The 16784-nt window shown below is 42.9% G+C and overlaps 1 protein-coding gene across 1 annotated transcript; it reads right to left on the bottom strand.

Annotated features, from left to right (window-relative positions):
- Positions 1-483: 483 nt before the first annotated feature.
- On the bottom strand, positions 484-16203 carry LOC310861388 (interleukin-17 receptor D; the record flags this gene model as incomplete). The annotated part of the gene is made up of 13 exons (XM_083768809.1): positions 16035-16203; positions 10587-10671; positions 9207-9365; positions 8954-9072; positions 7533-7656; positions 6776-6814; positions 6322-6467; positions 5950-6024; positions 5286-5352; positions 4733-4888; positions 3998-4173; positions 2299-2815; positions 484-518 (listed from the first exon to the last, which is right to left on the bottom strand). Exons 1-13 carry the CDS (start codon positions 16149-16151, stop codon positions 484-486), a joined length of 1815 nt encoding a protein of 604 aa, XP_083624935.1. The 5' UTR covers positions 16152-16203.
- Between the last annotated feature and the right edge of the window lie 581 nt (positions 16204-16784).

Genomic DNA, 16784 nt, shown 5'->3' with positions numbered 1-16784 from the left:
GCAAGTGAGTAAAATAAGCTCTTCGAATATTGCATTAATATATCACAAGTGAGATAATGAAGGTGGCAATTATATCTGAGGCGGAGATTAATAGATATAGCCTAATAATATATAGGCTATCCTCATAACGTCCATATTATGGATATTTGAATTAAACATATACTTCACCAAGGCTGACAATGACTAATGACAATAATATTTTACATATTGGCCAACTACTAACTATACGTTAGTGTATATGTGCTTACCTGTAAACGACTGTAATGGACATTAACGCAAAGAATTCACACACGCAAATGAACCAATCACATAATTGACTCAGTCCTGGTTCATGTTACATACTGTAGAGCAGCACCATTCAACAGGCAATCTAATATACTGTGCTATATTGTATAAGCTGTCACAAGTTACAAATCAACTCAAGAGCAGGGAGGGACGACATCACGACATGCACACAAAAATTCCAGCAAAACATAATTTATGTCATATAGTCTGAAAGAAGGCAATGGGGCGAGTGCCTGTGTGGACAAGAGAGAAAAGACACACCTTGACACAGAAGAGCAGAGTACATGAAAATAAATCACTGTTGGAGCAATGAGTCGTTTAGTGATTTACTCAAGGGCAGTCATAGCTGTTAATCACACAATTTATGTGTACGTAATATGTGTTTTTTAGATATTTTAGATTTTAGCAGTGTCCATGATGTCATGGACACTGGGCTCCCTTGCTTCCTATAGACTAGTTAGTTAGTTACTTTATTGACACAAATGTATAAAACGAATGAATCAAAAACTTTTAAAGACACAATACATTAAAATATACAATACACAATACAAAAAATCCCTTTGCAACAGGAGCTTTCTATTGCTCCACAAGTGACAGGCAGGCATGTGGCATACGCAAAGTCTCTCTGTTAGTGCCCACAAAGAGTGAGCTCAAATCAATACCCTCGTACGTGTCCATATTTCACTCTGATATCTTGTGTGCGAGCCTGCGAGGGGACAAACTAGTATGTGCTGTTGGTTTTGTATACCAGTCTCACGTTGACAAAACCGCTGTTCAGGTGGCATGCCTCTTCAGGCTCCATCTTCCCATTTCCACACGCACTTCGCATTTCCACACACTACATGTTGTCTCAGTAAGACGGCCCTCAATGACATATGATATTGTGATATAGTACTTTATTGTCAGTTCACACTGAAAATTGTCTTGCGACACAGCAGCCAAGTATAATGCAGAACACATGCAGCAGCCAAGTATGCATATATTACACACTGATATTTGCACTGTGCCCTTCTTTCCTCTGTTGTTTAATAACAGCTGATGTTGGGGTGGGTGGGTGGAAGAGGGAAGCTATCTGTGTATGCATGTATCTGTATATTATCTGTATCTGTGTACTGTATGTTTCTATGTATCTTAAAGGACCTATAACATAAAATTAAACTTTTTCAATTTCTTTTGTGTTTTTGGGGCTCCTATATGTGTTTTCTATCCCCACAAATAACCAATTTTGAACAATCAGGCCTTCATGTCATATGGGTGTTTTAATGGAAATTGCTCTCAGAAACAGCTCGACTGATTTTGGCCTCATCGTGATGTCATCAATGTCACCCCACTTTGTATAATTCCTCCATTTCTTCAGTCTTCAGTTGCAAATTTGCATTTCCACTTTGTTTACAATGTCCACCATTGTTGATTTTCCAAGCTGGCATGGAATGGAAACAAGCCTGGTTTTATCTAGCATGAGTATTATAATGACTCAAATATTAAATAATCTGCATATCAGCACCCTCTCCACCTCAGGACAGTGTGGTACTGCAGCTAAAACTGCTTTCAAAGTCCAGAAAGAAATGCCAAGGCCTGGTTATATCAGAGTGGTGATTGAGGCTCAAACCATTAGAAATAACTTTGAGGGACATGGACAATATGATTATTAAATATTAAAAGCAGTTTTAAAATGCATGTTATTTGCGCTTTAAGTTCTTGTGTTATGGGTCCCCCTTAATGAGATGCTGCATCTCAAGAGGCCATCCCTTCAAAAAGAAAATCTGAAATATAACTCATTTGGGTTCACCACTAATTACTAAAATCTCTGAACGCATCTGCGCGCATCCCCTGACCTATACATTGTATTAATTCATTTATGATCATTAGCCTTATTATCGCCTTCATTGCAAGGATTTACTCGTTTATCTTGTGCAGCTTGTGCCTACAGACAGTACACCCTACACAGGCATCATCACGCACCAAAAGCAGCAGAAACTTATAAGTCAGGCATTATACACTGCTCTATCTCACTCAGCGGCACCGCCGCAGCCTCTCGAATAGCTCGCTGCAGCGCCGCTCCGGCTGGCAGCTCGGCGAAGCCCTCCTCCGAGATGTGCTCTATCTTCAGGTATCCTCCGGGCCGGTGCAAAGCCACTCCGTGGAGGTGAGAGAAAAGCAGGGGCAGGTCTCTGGTCAGCGTGTAGCGAGTCACTAGTCCCAGCTCGGCGGGGATGTCCGTCTCCGCGGAGTATTCGAAGATGGCGGCCATGTATCTGGACAGGTCTTCACCCTGTGCTTTCCTCCGGCCCGTCTCCGCTCCTATGAGGGCGACGGCCGCGGCGGAACTGGAGGCGTTGGACCACCGGCCAACCGTCTCCTCTTCCTCGTCGCCACCACCCTCGGGTTGTGAGGGTGGTTTCACAGGCCAGTGTTTGAGGCTCCGAGAGCAGATGACCAAGATAAAGTCACTCTCCTGGATCTGTCTGTGGTACCAGCCCATGGCTCCCTCCTCAGCCAGACTTAGAGAGTCCCATAGATCCAGGCACACCTGATGGGGGGGAAAAAACAAAGTTTCATCTAATAATACTTTTATAAGCACATCTGGGATCCCAGTTAAATTTAAAGAGCCATACCGATGGTTTGGCATGTTTAGCCATAGGGCTGTATTTTGCGTGTCTTAAGTACCAGGTCTTATTACTTAACTTAAGACCTGGAGGCGTGGTCAATGCTCTTTGGCCACTCAGAATAGCCAAATGACATTGATCACGCCTCCAGGTCTTAAGTTAAGTAATAAGACCTGGAACTTAAGACACGCAAAATACAGCCCATAGTGTTTAGCACAGTGACTACACTACAATTCATACTCATACTGTGGTTTGTTTGCTTTTCGTGGAAGGATTCCGTTAATGCATCTGTTCATTTTACTGTGTGTATTGATTTGATATGTCTGGACGATAATGGTTCCTAGAGAAAATATTGATTTACAAACTAAATTCAAACGTGACAAATGTTTATTAACCACACAATTGTTTGACATTGACTCAATCAGTTAGAAAGTAAAAAAAAAGTAAGTAGCCTTGCCGAGCCATGAGGCCCATAGGGGCAGGAGCCTATCTCCTGTTTCTGTAGCGTGAGGCAGCTTGATATACAAGTACACCCCCTGGACATGACGCTAGTATGTCGCAGGGACTTATACCCCCAATCCAACCCTTATGATGCTGAGTGTCAAGCAGGGAGGCATTGGCTCCCATTTTTACAGTCTTTGGTATGACCCGGCCGGGGATCGAACCCCGACCTCCCAGTCTCAGGGCGGACACTCTAGGTGAGGACCTTACCTTACCTTACCCGTTGTGAGATATTGTGAGATAATTTGTTAAATTGTAAAAAGGGCTTCGTTAAGACCTCCATATTATTATGGTGCCTGTGCGAAAAGTGGGAGCGATTGGTGCAGGCGGTGAGGAGATACGGCGGTGTTTCTGACAGACAGACACACATTCAGACCGACAGACAGACAGACATTGACTGAATTATAGTACGATGATGATGATGATGATGTTTTAACTTAGTAAACTTTCACAACAATGGCATTAGACAAAACAAACAGACAACTATAACAGTGTTTCTTATGATACAGTGCACATATAAGTGTGTCGAGTAGAGGGAGGAGTGTATGAGAATACAGAGAGAGAGAGAGAGAGATAGGCACAATTGGCTTTTGGTGAATGTGTACCTTTGTGGCCATATGTTGTTGCAAGAAAGCCCCCAGATGCATCACAGCTCTAACGTGGGCCGGGCCGTCACGGCTGCTGTAGCAAATCAGAAGACGAGGGGGGGTCGGCCTGCTGCTGGGTAGTGATGTCACCTCTTCAGGGGTGGCGCTTCTGTCTCGACGCTGCTCAATAATGTCTAGAAGGATAACATGAACGACAGAGGTTGAATGTCACACCTTTTACCAATATGTATTGCTGAACGTAATGGGAAGACGAATATTAGAACGTTTGTCATCGCTGCATACAGTTCAGATGAATAATTATTAAAGGACCATTTCGCCACTTTTCAACCTATCTTCATATTAATAGGTCCTCACTAATAATCATGATAAAATGGCACGATTTATTTCTACTCAGTCTGTGTCTCATAGGAGGGCTGTGGGCAGTTTAGAAACCGTCTTCCAGTGACATCATCATTAGGCAGATTATTTTTTAAACACTATTTCTTTCACAAAAATGTTTTGATTTTCATTATCGTGAGAACGATGGCGTGCATGTTCGCATTGCAACTTTTCAGGACTAGAAAGCCTGCAGTTTTTATTAGCTTGTATTCCCCATCGATGATGTCACTGGGAAGACGGTTTCTAAAATTGCGCCATTTTTTCATGATTATCAGTGAGGACCTAAGTATAATGAAGATAGGTTGAAAAGTGGTGAAGTGGTCCTTTAATAATAATAATGAATAATGTAAATACCCGGCTGTATGTCGGCTGTCTTCATCCAGTGCTTTGTCCTCCTCCTCCTCCTTCTGCCGAGGACGCCAAGTAGGACCGCTAACATGAATACCGAGGCCAGGCCCAGTAAGGCCATCAGAACCCAGGAGCGATGGGCAGAGAGTGGCGAGGTTGTGTCTGAAGGGAAAAAAGGTTAGAATTCAATTCAGTAACGCTATGTCATGAGTTGGTCACGATGACTCCATTTTGTCAGTGTCTAATTTAACCCATTCTGACCTGAGATCAGATTCACACGAGGTTTCCACTGGACACACACTGGTCTGATTAAACCCATTCTGACCTGAGATCAGATTCTAAAAAATGTCAGTCGTTCTTCGATTTTCTTTCAAAAAAAATAGCAGACCTACAAGCTCGTAGCGCGCCACTCGGTGGCGCGCTATGAGCTTGTAGATCTGCTATTTTTCAATAGCTAAAGCATAACATCATGCTAACACCAAAATGGGTTCCCGTTCAGAATGGGGTAATTATTTTATGATGTGTGGAGTTTTTCAATTACTAGAATAATAACCCATACCTGGTTTTCTGTGCTTGACCTGAACGCTGAATCTTTTCCTCACAGCATCCACCTCGTGTGCTGCAATCTGCGATGAACAGTTTTAACATACAGAACTTATTATTAAAGCTATGTGGAGGGCAAATCAAATTGAACATTTGACAATAAATTCAATATTCCAATAAACGTGATCTCTTCTCGATATGGGCACACGTGGGTAGGCTACTCAGTTATCTTTCCCAAGTATGCCAGTGTTAACCCATTCTGACCTGAGATCAGATTCTAAAAATGACTTCTACATCGTGACAGCTTTTATTCTGACCTGAGATCTGATTCTAAAAATGTCTTCTACATCCTGACAGTTTTCATTCTGACCTGAGATCAGATTCTAAAAATGTCTTCTATGTCAGTCGCTCTTCGATTTTTCAAAAATAGCAGACCTACAAGCTCGTAGCGCTACGAGCTTGTAGGTCTGCTATTTTTCAATAGCTAAAGCATAACATAATGCTAACACCAAAATGGGTTCCCGCCCCAAAATTGGTTAATATAAAGAACATTAATCAATGAGCTCTTATACTCTTGATAGGCATATAGAGACATGATGATCTGTTATTTATTTAACCAATAAACAATACGTTTTGTCCCCCTAAAGTGCGTATTTTATATTTGACTTCTGTTGATTTACCTCACAAGTGTAATTATTTCCTTCCTGGAGGCCAAGCAGGCAATAGCTGTAGTGAGTTGTGTTTCTGTTAGAATTCTAAAAGGAGAGATTAAGGTTGATGAGCTAGTTTGACATTCAGCATAAAAAAAACTACTAATAAAGTAGCACACCAAAAATAACAGACCAAAGATTTTACCAAAATAAACGCATACAAAAACACAGTGAAATCCCCCAGTGTTCAAATAGCCAATTTACAAGCTCACAACGTGTCAAAGTTGATCGGTTGGTTGAACTATTTAAAATATTTTCCAAAATAGTAAAATATGGCTAGTAAGTTTAGGCAAGTTAAGGCGGCATGCAAAATAGCGGGCCCTTTGTGTGTGTACAACTCACTGGTATGACGTCCATGTACTTCTTCAAGTCCTTCCCATAACACCATGAGAAGTAGCTTCTGATGCCGAGGTTTGGTGGGGCCAGGTTAAAAGTCACAATGACATCCGTTCCGTTCTGCTGGACGTCAACATATTGGGGGTACCACTCTACAAACAGAACCACTCTACAATCAGAACCACTCTACCCGTCAGAGCTATTCTACAATCAGGCTAGCAGAGAAATACGTATATAGAAACCCATATAGTGCTGCAGATCCCAATTTCCAAAAATATTGATATTTGGAGATACACTTTGATTTCTTCATTTATTAATAAGAAAAACAAATCCTGCGTGAGACTTCTTGTTCACCTGTAACCATGTCAGAAAATAGGGTCCTAACTATTCCTAAATAACTCTTTACATTCTTTTCATTTCAGGGATCTCTTACTGTTGTTTAAGAAATGTTTTCACTCACCTTTTTTGCACTGCTTAAGGCCATTCTTCTCGGCGCATGCTGAAAATGAATACACATGCACATAGACTCATCATTTTGACTATTGATGTTTGCAGATGTATGAAAACAGTGTTCAATACTGAACTAAAGCAGGTTTTATATACTGCCAAAAGGTTTGATCACATAAGGGTCACTTATCATGCAATATTACACGAGAGGGAATCCTTAAAGTTACCCTTAAAACTAAGAAAATCGCTGAAAAAACTTTTTTTTTTTTTGTCATCTACGACTTGCTTTTCTTTTCCTTTTCTTTCTCCATTGCTCTGTAAAGCACTTTGAGCTGCATTTCATGTCATGAAAGGTGCTGTTGTATTATTGTAAGTTGTTGTAAGTTGTATTATTATTATTATTATTAAATGTCCCAAGAAACTAGCTAAACCTAGCTCTGGGAAAACAGAGCAGCTGAATTCTTTGTTTTGATTAGGTGTGGAGTGGCGCTCGTTTGAACCATGGCCATAGAAGGCTGTTTCAACCAATCAGATTGCTTCCTCGAAACGACCATGTTGTATAATTGCCCTTACTGTGCCTCAGGCACAAAACAAAAAAGAAATAAGTGGATGTATGCATGTGTGTGTGTGTGTGTGTGTGTGTGTGTGTGTGTGTGTGTGTGTGTGTGTGTGTGTGTGTGTCTATATACGTGTCACTGTTCTGGCTCTCATGAATGATCTATGTTCTACACGTGACTCATGTGGCCTAGAGCGCCTGTCGGGGGCCTCACAGCGGGTGGAGAAGATCTTGCTGTGGTAGAACCTGTCCCACCTCTCAGGCACGGGCAGAGCCATGACAGTAGCTGCGTACTGAGCCCCCAGGGTCAGGCCGGGGAAAGGGTCCGACATGTACACCTGCAAAGCAAAACAAAAAAAAAACGGCCATGCTATTCAGTATTTAAGTCTGACGTCATTTTGTAGTGTTATGTTACGTCCGGGTCCAAGTGGCACCAGCTCCCGTCCGCATCTCATTGTAAATAGAATATCTAAACGCATGAATCTTTTTACAATGACGTTATTTTTCAGAAAGGAAGCCATTGAGGGTTAAAATGCGTCTAATGCTTCCAACTCGAGTAGAATTATTAATGTTTTGTTCCAGTGTCCATGACAAAGAAAATATATGATGTGGAGACAATAAAGACTATTATTATCATTATTATTGAACGTGGTAACAGTCCATTTGCTCAGTACAATATTTCGGGGGCATATTTAGAATGTGTGCAGGCTTGAGTATGTTGAATCTAGTTTGCAATTAATGAGTATTTAGTTGACACAATGAAATAAAATGGTGATAGTATCCAGTGTGGGGTAAACGGCCTGTCACAGCCAGATTTTGGAGAGCAGCAGCTTTGTTGTTGCGAGGAAAGCTGTAAAATTAGACTTTCATGGTTGTTTTCGTCTCAGATTCAGTCCGACGGAGCGTCACAGTATAACTCTATGGGGACACAAAAGCAACACAAAAGTAGGACCCGGAAGTATCTCTGGAGGGGGCGCTCACGTCACGGCTAAAATACTGAATATGGATTTACAAACATGCTAAACTGGGAGTGGGTTTCGTACTATACTTCTTCTGGCTAAGGAGTACAATAAGCTGGATACGAGGCATTAATAACCCATTTTGTGCGGTAACCCCTTTTGGTGTTAGCATTATGTTGTGCTTTAGCTATTGAAAAATAGCAGATCTACAAGCTCATAGGTCTGCTATTTTTTGAGAAATCGTGAAAATGCGGCACAAATCTTTGAATATGTATATATTCTTTCAGAGCGAACGTTTTTTTTTATGTCGGCGTCAGGCCTGAATGGGCTAAACAAGAACAATTCGTTCTTTTGGTTTCCAGCAGTAGAGGTCTTCCTGAAGTAAAGGCCCTGGAGAAATGGGGGTCTCTCACCTTGTATAGGTCTGCTATTTTTGAAAAATCAAAGAACGACTGACACAGAAACATATAGCTTTTTCAGAAAACGGTCAGGATTTAGAAGACGATTTTAGAATCTGATCTCAGGTCAAAATGGGTTGTTAAATCCCTCAGAATTATTCACAAAAACAAGTGATCTCTCCCCCTCCCCTGCAGCACAAGGCAGTGTTTTGTCCACCACGAAACAACCAGAGGGAAAGAAAGAAACAAACAAACAAACATCCAGTCCTTCCTAGTACCCTCTGAGCATGTGATGCCGGGAGGGAGAGGTTGCTCTGGAAGAGAAAGAGTTGACAGGCCATCCGCATCCCTCCTAAGGCCTGAAGCGACACCTGGAAGCCTCGCAGGAAAGCAATCCCTGTAGCAGACATAAACAAGAGGGGATCCAAAACATTTCTTTTACACATCTGGATTTGGATTTGATGTCACCGACGCATAAACAAATTGAAAGAAGAGTGGGGGACATGTTTTGTCCCCTTATTGTTCTTATACCATAGTAACTTGGCTTCCATGAGACAACGATGGTGTCGGTGTTGGCCTCCTGAGTGGACACAAACTCAACCGTCACGTCGTTTGGTGCATGGACGTAATGCTGACAAATCTCAGGGTCCTCTTTACCTAGCAGCTCCAGACATGGCAACGGAATGCAGCCTGAGGAGAAAATTGAAATGATCAGTCAAATGATCTTATAATTGCCATTTTGAGCCTATAAATTGGTATACACAAATAATCTTTAATTTGTATACTTTAAAAAAATATATAAAAAAAGATGGAGAGACGACATATCTTTGCCATTCGTTCTAGCTCAATTTAGTTGTTATGCCCACCGCCTCTCAGGGACAAATTAGCCATTGGGCCAGTGGGGCCGTGGCCCCCAGGGGCCCTTGGCTCTCAGGGGGCCCTTCGGGGGAAATTGGACCGTGCGGGTACTAGGTTTGCCGCCCTGAAAAGGGCCATTGATTTTGTTAAATGTAGGTCAAAAAGATGGGAAAAACACGGAAATGTTGCGCCCACGTGCGCTATGGGGGGGCCCTGCAAAAAAAGACCGGCCCCTGGGACCTCTTGGGGGTTAAACTGTCCCTGCTGCCTATTCTCATTTCTCCACACACTTGTGTAGCAGCACCGACCCATAGTTGGTCATATGAGAGGGTGTAGAATATTTCTACTCACCTGACACTGAGGAGTTTCACTGGGAGGGTGTGACCCATAGAGGAATATGCTATAGCCAACCTATAGTCCTTCTCCCTGCTGACCATGTGACCAACCACCCATATAGCAGTTTAAGATTCAAGATTGCTTCATTTGACATTCTTTCCAACTGCAGCAGCAGAAGAAAACGAAACTGCGATGTGCTGAGTGCACGGGCCGCAGCAACATGTGTCGCGCCTCCACAAACTTCTCTTTACATCAGGGAATAGGCAGAGAGAGAGAGAGGGAGGGAGAGAGAAAAGATGCGACCGCCTTCTTCAGAAGCAAGAGCTGAGAGCTGAGTGTTGTGGCAGCTATAGTTTACCCTCCCTGTCTGGTTTTCCGGCTTCAAACAAAGCCAATTGTGTTCGTTTGATGTCCCAGCAAAAGCGTGGATAGTACACCATGGAGGATTCAAAGTGTCAAACCTCTAGTCTCCGTATAGTGGTGGACTGCCCAAAAAGCTCTTGGGTGCGAGTGTGTAGGTTTAATCCTAAATTACACGTCATTGTATGATGGTGTAACATACGGAATACTCTGATCTACATTGCTCACTACGTTGTCATATCTAGATAAAATAGCCTATACCAAATTAGGTATATATCCTGTATGTCTGTGTGCTCGGCAGATGGGACATATGGCAGACATTTGCACACGTTTAGTGGAACTGCATGTCAGACTTACTTCCAAACGCTTCAATGGAGCGAAAGCCCAGACTCCCCTCCACATCAGCTCTACTTATCCTGCAGTATTCACATCCAGACCCTCCCTGTGGAAAACAATGGGAGGCTCATTTAGGATTTGTGCATTTATTAAATTGTTGCCCACATGGTGTATGTTGTTCATTTTACGCTGTTTTATCATTTAGGTACGTCATGACAATGATACTCACGTGTAGCCTGTAGAGTGAATGGCACATCGAGTGGCAAAGCGACATGCAAAGTGAGTTTAACATTGTTTAATGTCGTTTAATGCGATCAGATAGGACTTTTCTGCGTGGATGTATATGGGCTGTCAAGGCCAGAAAGTAGTTTTTTTGCCACTCAGTAGGCGTTCCTGCATAACTTCCTGGTTTGATGATGATGATGTCACGCGCATACCCTCTATACGGTACCAGCTGAATTATGCTTGTGCATGTAGATATCTTAACCCATTCTGACCTGAGATCAGATTCATACGAGGTTTCCGCCGGACACACACTGGGTCTGATTAACCCATTCTGACCTGAGATCAGATTCTAGAAATGTCAGTCGCTCTTCGATTTAAAAAAAATAGCAGACCTACAAGCTCGTATCGCGCCACTCGGTGGCGCGATATGAGCTTGTAGATCTGCTATTTTTCAATAGATAAAGCACAACATAATACCAACACCAAAATGGGTGCCCGTTCAGAATGGGTTAAATGTTCGAGATCTATTACGGTTTGATTTAGTTTTATCCTTGCCCACCCCTGTGGGTGGGCAACTTTAAACACTTAAAACCCACATAATCCATATTGGGGAAAGTGTTCGCAGAAAATAGCAGATCGACCAGCTCGCAACGCATTGTGAACTTGTCGATCGGCTATCGTCAGCGAACACTTTCCCCCACAAGAACAGAAAATAGAATAGAAAGGACACTAGCATACAGCGCAGCCCTGATGGTCAACCATATGGGTGTTAATGGTCAACCATGACATGAGTGGTTAATAGCTTCTTTACACCATCTTTACATTAAATCCAAATGGAATCCAAATGTCAATCTCAATGGGATGATTGAATATGTTCAAGTTCATTCTCTGGGATGATGTGTTTTATCTTCTAAACTGGGCAAGGATGTCTTAAACAGTGCTACATTTCTTTTTTTTAAATATATATTTTTATCCCACGATTTTGGAACCCATTTTTCACCCCTGTGTCAATTATCTGATGTGATCCTGGGCTCTACACACCCTCCGCCAACCTAGTCCCCCATATATGGGGGACAAGGGGAGAGCAACGGACTTGAACTCATGCTTCCTTCATGCCTGAGTGTCCAAGTTGCTCCTTTACACCTGACAGGGGGGGGTTTCCCTGGTTGGACGTAGCGCGTGGAAGGAACACGTTATTCCAACCAGTTCCTTTCTCCTCCATCAGGCGCCCCGGCTGGCCAGGGGGAGGCAGTTTAGAGACCAGGATTACTGCATGTTTTTTGTGAGGGTACCTACCCTAGGGGACACGGGGAGAACATGCAAACTCCACACTACAAGCTCATATCGCGCCACCGAGTGGCGCGATATGAGCTTGTAGGTCTGCTATTTTTGAAAAATCGAAGACACTTTTAGAATCTGATCTCAGGTCAGAATGGGCTAAAAAGAAAGCCAAGCTAGTGGTCCCTGGATGCTCTGCTGAACATCACACACAACAGGACCAAGGTGGTTTGAACCAACACACAAATGCAAAATGACAGAATCATGGGAACAAACATAAACATAAAAACACAAACTACTATTGTAATTTAGCTTGAATCATTTTTTTTATCATCCCCCAGACAGCATGAATGCACTCAGCAAAGTTGCGTCGCAATCTGCCTATTCTAAGTTCTTTTCAATTTTGTGTGCAAGAGGAAACGGTGAGATGGGTGGTCTTGAAAAGACTTGGTCTTGAAAAGCCTTGAAAAGCACTAGACTAGGGGAAAAAACGTGCACAATTGTGCATTTGACATCATTTCAGAGGCCTCCCAGCATGCCAACACAACCAGCCAGAGATTTCACGTCTCCCCCCCCTTTTCTGTTGCCTCCATTGGCGTCCGCTTGCTGCCCTCACCCAGTACAAAACACTGATGTTTCTGCCCTCACCCAGTACAAAACACTGATGTTTCTGCCCTCACCCAGTACAAAACACTGATGTTTCTGCCCTCACCCCCCAGTACAAAACACTGATGTTTCTGCCCTCACCCAGTACAAAACACTGATGTTGCTGCCCTCACCCAGTACGAAACACTGATGTTTCTGCCCTCACCCAGTACAAAACACTGATGTTGCTGCCCTCACCCAGTACAAAACACTGATGTTTCTGCCCTCACCCAGTACAAAACACTGATGTTTCTGCCCTCACCCAGTACAAAACACTGATGTTGGCCTAGCTACGATGCAATGCAACCAAAAGGTATGGCACCCCTAACTATCTACACCACACCAGCACAGGGACTGCAGTGTCCCGTGTCAAGTCTATTTTCTTGACCACAATGTTAGAAATTGTAATTGATATAAAACCATTGACATTATGAAATGCAAATAAAACACATACACATTCCCGTTAAGTCTCGCTGCTCCCGTGCTTGCGGTTATTATATGGTTAAAGGTATATTCAGTGATTTCACTTAATATCACTTATTTTTTTGTTTTGTTGTGATAATCCTCCCTACTATAGAGTGTGCTGGCCATATAAGGAGTTCCTCCCTGTCCCCAGTTAACCCCTGGGGGGTCAAAAAACCTTAGGTTTCGTTTTTGGCTCTCTATCCTGATTGGATGAAAGCCAAAAACGAAACCTAAGGTTTTTTGAGTGAAATCACTGAATATACCTTTAAGGTTAGGGTTTGAGGTACGTTGACCAATGACTACAGTATTGCACCCAATAGCCTAATATTTATTACTCCTACTAAGACAGACTTTGTGCAATGGGAGCCCACACGCAGACAAACGGTATATTATGATTCAATCTGGCCCTGCGTAAAGTTGCATTTTTACAGCCAGCGACCTGAAAATAAGTTCAACATCCATGATTTTAAAATCAAACCCACTACATGGAATGAGAACAGGCCAGACATAAGTAAAAAAGTATTTTAATGTTTTAACTCCAGCTGCTCTCGACTGTATCGTCAGAGTGAGTTTGGAAATTCCTTTCTTCCCGGGGAGTCTGGGGACCAATTTAGGCCCGACGTCGAAAACAAATTGTGCCGCATTTTTACGATTTTTCAAAAATAGCAGACCTACAAGCTCGTGGCGCGCTACGAGCTTGTAGGTCTGCTATTTTTCAATAGCTGAGGCCAACGTGAGCCACAATAACCTTTTTTGTCAGCTTTAATAAATCCTCTTCGATACAGAGGAACACTTTGTGGTTCTCCGTTTTTTTGGTGGGGGGGAAAGAACAGCTGTCATAGACATTCTCAGAATCAGAATCATGGGGAGAATTGTGCTCAAATGTATACAATTACTGTAGTTCATATCTGTACATACATTTCATTTGAAGCATTTACCCTTGTTATGCAGTGTGCCATACAAAAAAAAATACTAGACTGTTAAAAGACAAGGGATAACAAACAAAGCAATAAAATAGATAAGAATCAGTTGAACCTATAGCAAAATCACACTATCAAGAATGATGTGTAGGCTACTGTAGGCCTATCCTAAGACTAGACTTATGAGGAGAGGAAAGCTAAATGTGAGATCCCATGCAGGCATAAAATAATGAGTATTTGTATAATATATATTATTGTATAATAAGAAAACTGCACTGAACTGGTGACTCAAGTTGAGGTATGTTATATTCAATGATTCGTCACTTGATCTGTACGACACCATGGTTGATCGAAGAGATCACCAACCAGTGATGCAAGACGCAGCACAAATTACTTGTGTCTGCGGATCTTGCAGGTGTTTAGTTTAGCAGACGTTTTGAGGCCATATACAGGACAGCAGCTGGAGAACGTAAATGAGAGACAAACTGACTTGGCCCGAGGCAGTGAAATACAAGAAAATGAGACAGTTGTGAGTAAAGAGATGGAGAAAAAGATAGAGCCGAACAGGTTGTTAAACTGTCACGTACTAATAATGACCATTCATATATGAGAATAATATACATGCTGCTCACTGTACATTAGAATTGTATGCATTTTTCATATGCACATTAGTTTGCTAAAAAAAAAATGTATGTAATTGTCTCCACCAGGCCGAAGGCATGGGGGGAGAGTATGTTTTGCACTCCGTCCGTGTGTGTGTCCGTCCGTCCGTCCGTTATCAGCTAATCTCCGGCACCGTTGGCCCGATCCATGCCAAACTGCACACACACACTCCCTGGATGCCAACGACGAACCTCTGCCCCAAATATTCCTCAACAGCCTGTTATAGCGCCACCAGGAGGCCGATTTAGGCAAAACACATTCCTGTACATTACTCGGACACATTTTATCCATACATCACACAATTTGGTATACACCATCTCCATAGTCATGTGATCAACACGGAGCGGCACCCATTTCCCCATCTTCCATCCCGATTGGCCAAGATTGGCTTCCAAAGCTCACACGATTGGTCCGTTTCGAAAAAAATGCCACAAATCACAAACACAGTGTGCAATTTCCGCGAAATTATACACGCACATTTCCACAATTCTTTCCCCCAAATCAGCCTCACGGTGGCGCTATAACAGGCCAATTCCTGTTTTTAGCTATATACTGTTACATGTTATATTATTTATTTTTGTTGCCCTGCTATCCAACCACCAGATGAAGGCAAGCTGCAATGTCCTACATTCCTATCCTTCTGGTGGAGACCTGTGCCCAGAAGGGCACTTTTTCTAGTTGTGTAATCTTTAGGGGAAACGCTGAATACAATCAGAAACATCAGCTTTAACACAACATTGAATTGGACACCAAGTATACACACAGACTATATACTAATTGACACCCTGACGAACGAGGTCTGAGGGGAACCGACTTTGTGGACTGGATTCATGTTTTTCTGCAGTTTTACAATCCCCAAACCAAAGAGCTAATATCTGGAAGCAGTGACATGTCTACGTATACGTACAGCCAAGAAAGTAGCAGGGCATGTGATTATGGTTGTACATCGTCGCCACCACCGTCTGCTTGTCGGGAATAAGCGGTTTTCTTCAAGCGGCGACTAGTTCCGAGTTAAACCAAACTTCACGCAAAAACAGAAAACATAATTATGGATGATTTACAATACGTGTATTTATTTCACATCCTGCACCACAACTTACGTCGACAAAAGCAGCTGCAAGGATTAAACCATTAGTTGAAACCGTTTGAAGTTTCAACTAATAGTTTGAAGCAAGGAAGCCTGCACGACTCCAATTCGTCTCGCTGTCTCTAGATACATTCTTACCCTTGTAATTGTAAATGAAAAAGATGCAACCTGAGACTCGGAGCTTACCTTTCGGACACATTCCAAAGAGCAGTCCTGAGGAGCGATGCCAGTGGCCACGCCGACATCCTCCAGGGTCACACCGAGTGTCAGGAGCTGATAACAAACAAGCGCTTCCCTCCACATTCTGTCACGACGACCACGACATGTTACTCCCAACAGCTCTGGACCTGAAGTTCACCGTCCCCCCCTTCTCCTCTCTCTCTCTCTCTCTCACTCACACACACACACACACAATCTGCTCCAAGTGGTTGAAAGCTGTCCCCTTTGGTACATGCGAAGAAGAAGGCAAAACAAACAAAGTCTCTCTGTCTCTCAGCGACGATACGAACCCATTCTGACCCGAGATCAGATTCATACGAGGTTTCCACTGGACACACACACTGGTCTGATTAAAAGTTATCCTACAGTCTTAAAAAAAAAGAGCTTGGAGTTGTGCGAGTGTCAGGAATGAGGGGAGGAGATGAAGATGATGAGGGGAGTGGTGTCTTCAGGCTATACGGGTGGTGGCCTATACGCTACAAACAAACCTGTGTGTTTTGACAGTTCACAACACCCCCCCCCCCTCACACCGCCTCGTACCACCACCCCCTGCTTGGCGGATTGTCGTCAGAGAGCAGGATGATATATGACGGGACTTGAAATCCTGTTTCAAGGCAGCAACACCACATTTAAATTCAACACACACACACACACACACACACACACCACAGGCTGCAGCAGCACCAACATTTTTTTTTTACTTTTGGTCGCCGAGAC

This window comes from Protomyctophum parallelum (genome assembly GCF_964188405.1).
Source record: "Protomyctophum parallelum genome assembly, chromosome: 7".
In the NCBI taxonomy this organism is placed as follows: domain Eukaryota; kingdom Metazoa; phylum Chordata; class Actinopteri; order Myctophiformes; family Myctophidae; genus Protomyctophum; species Protomyctophum parallelum.
The sequence above is the reverse complement of the archived record's forward strand: the minus strand, read 5'-3'. Positions and strand labels throughout refer to the sequence as shown.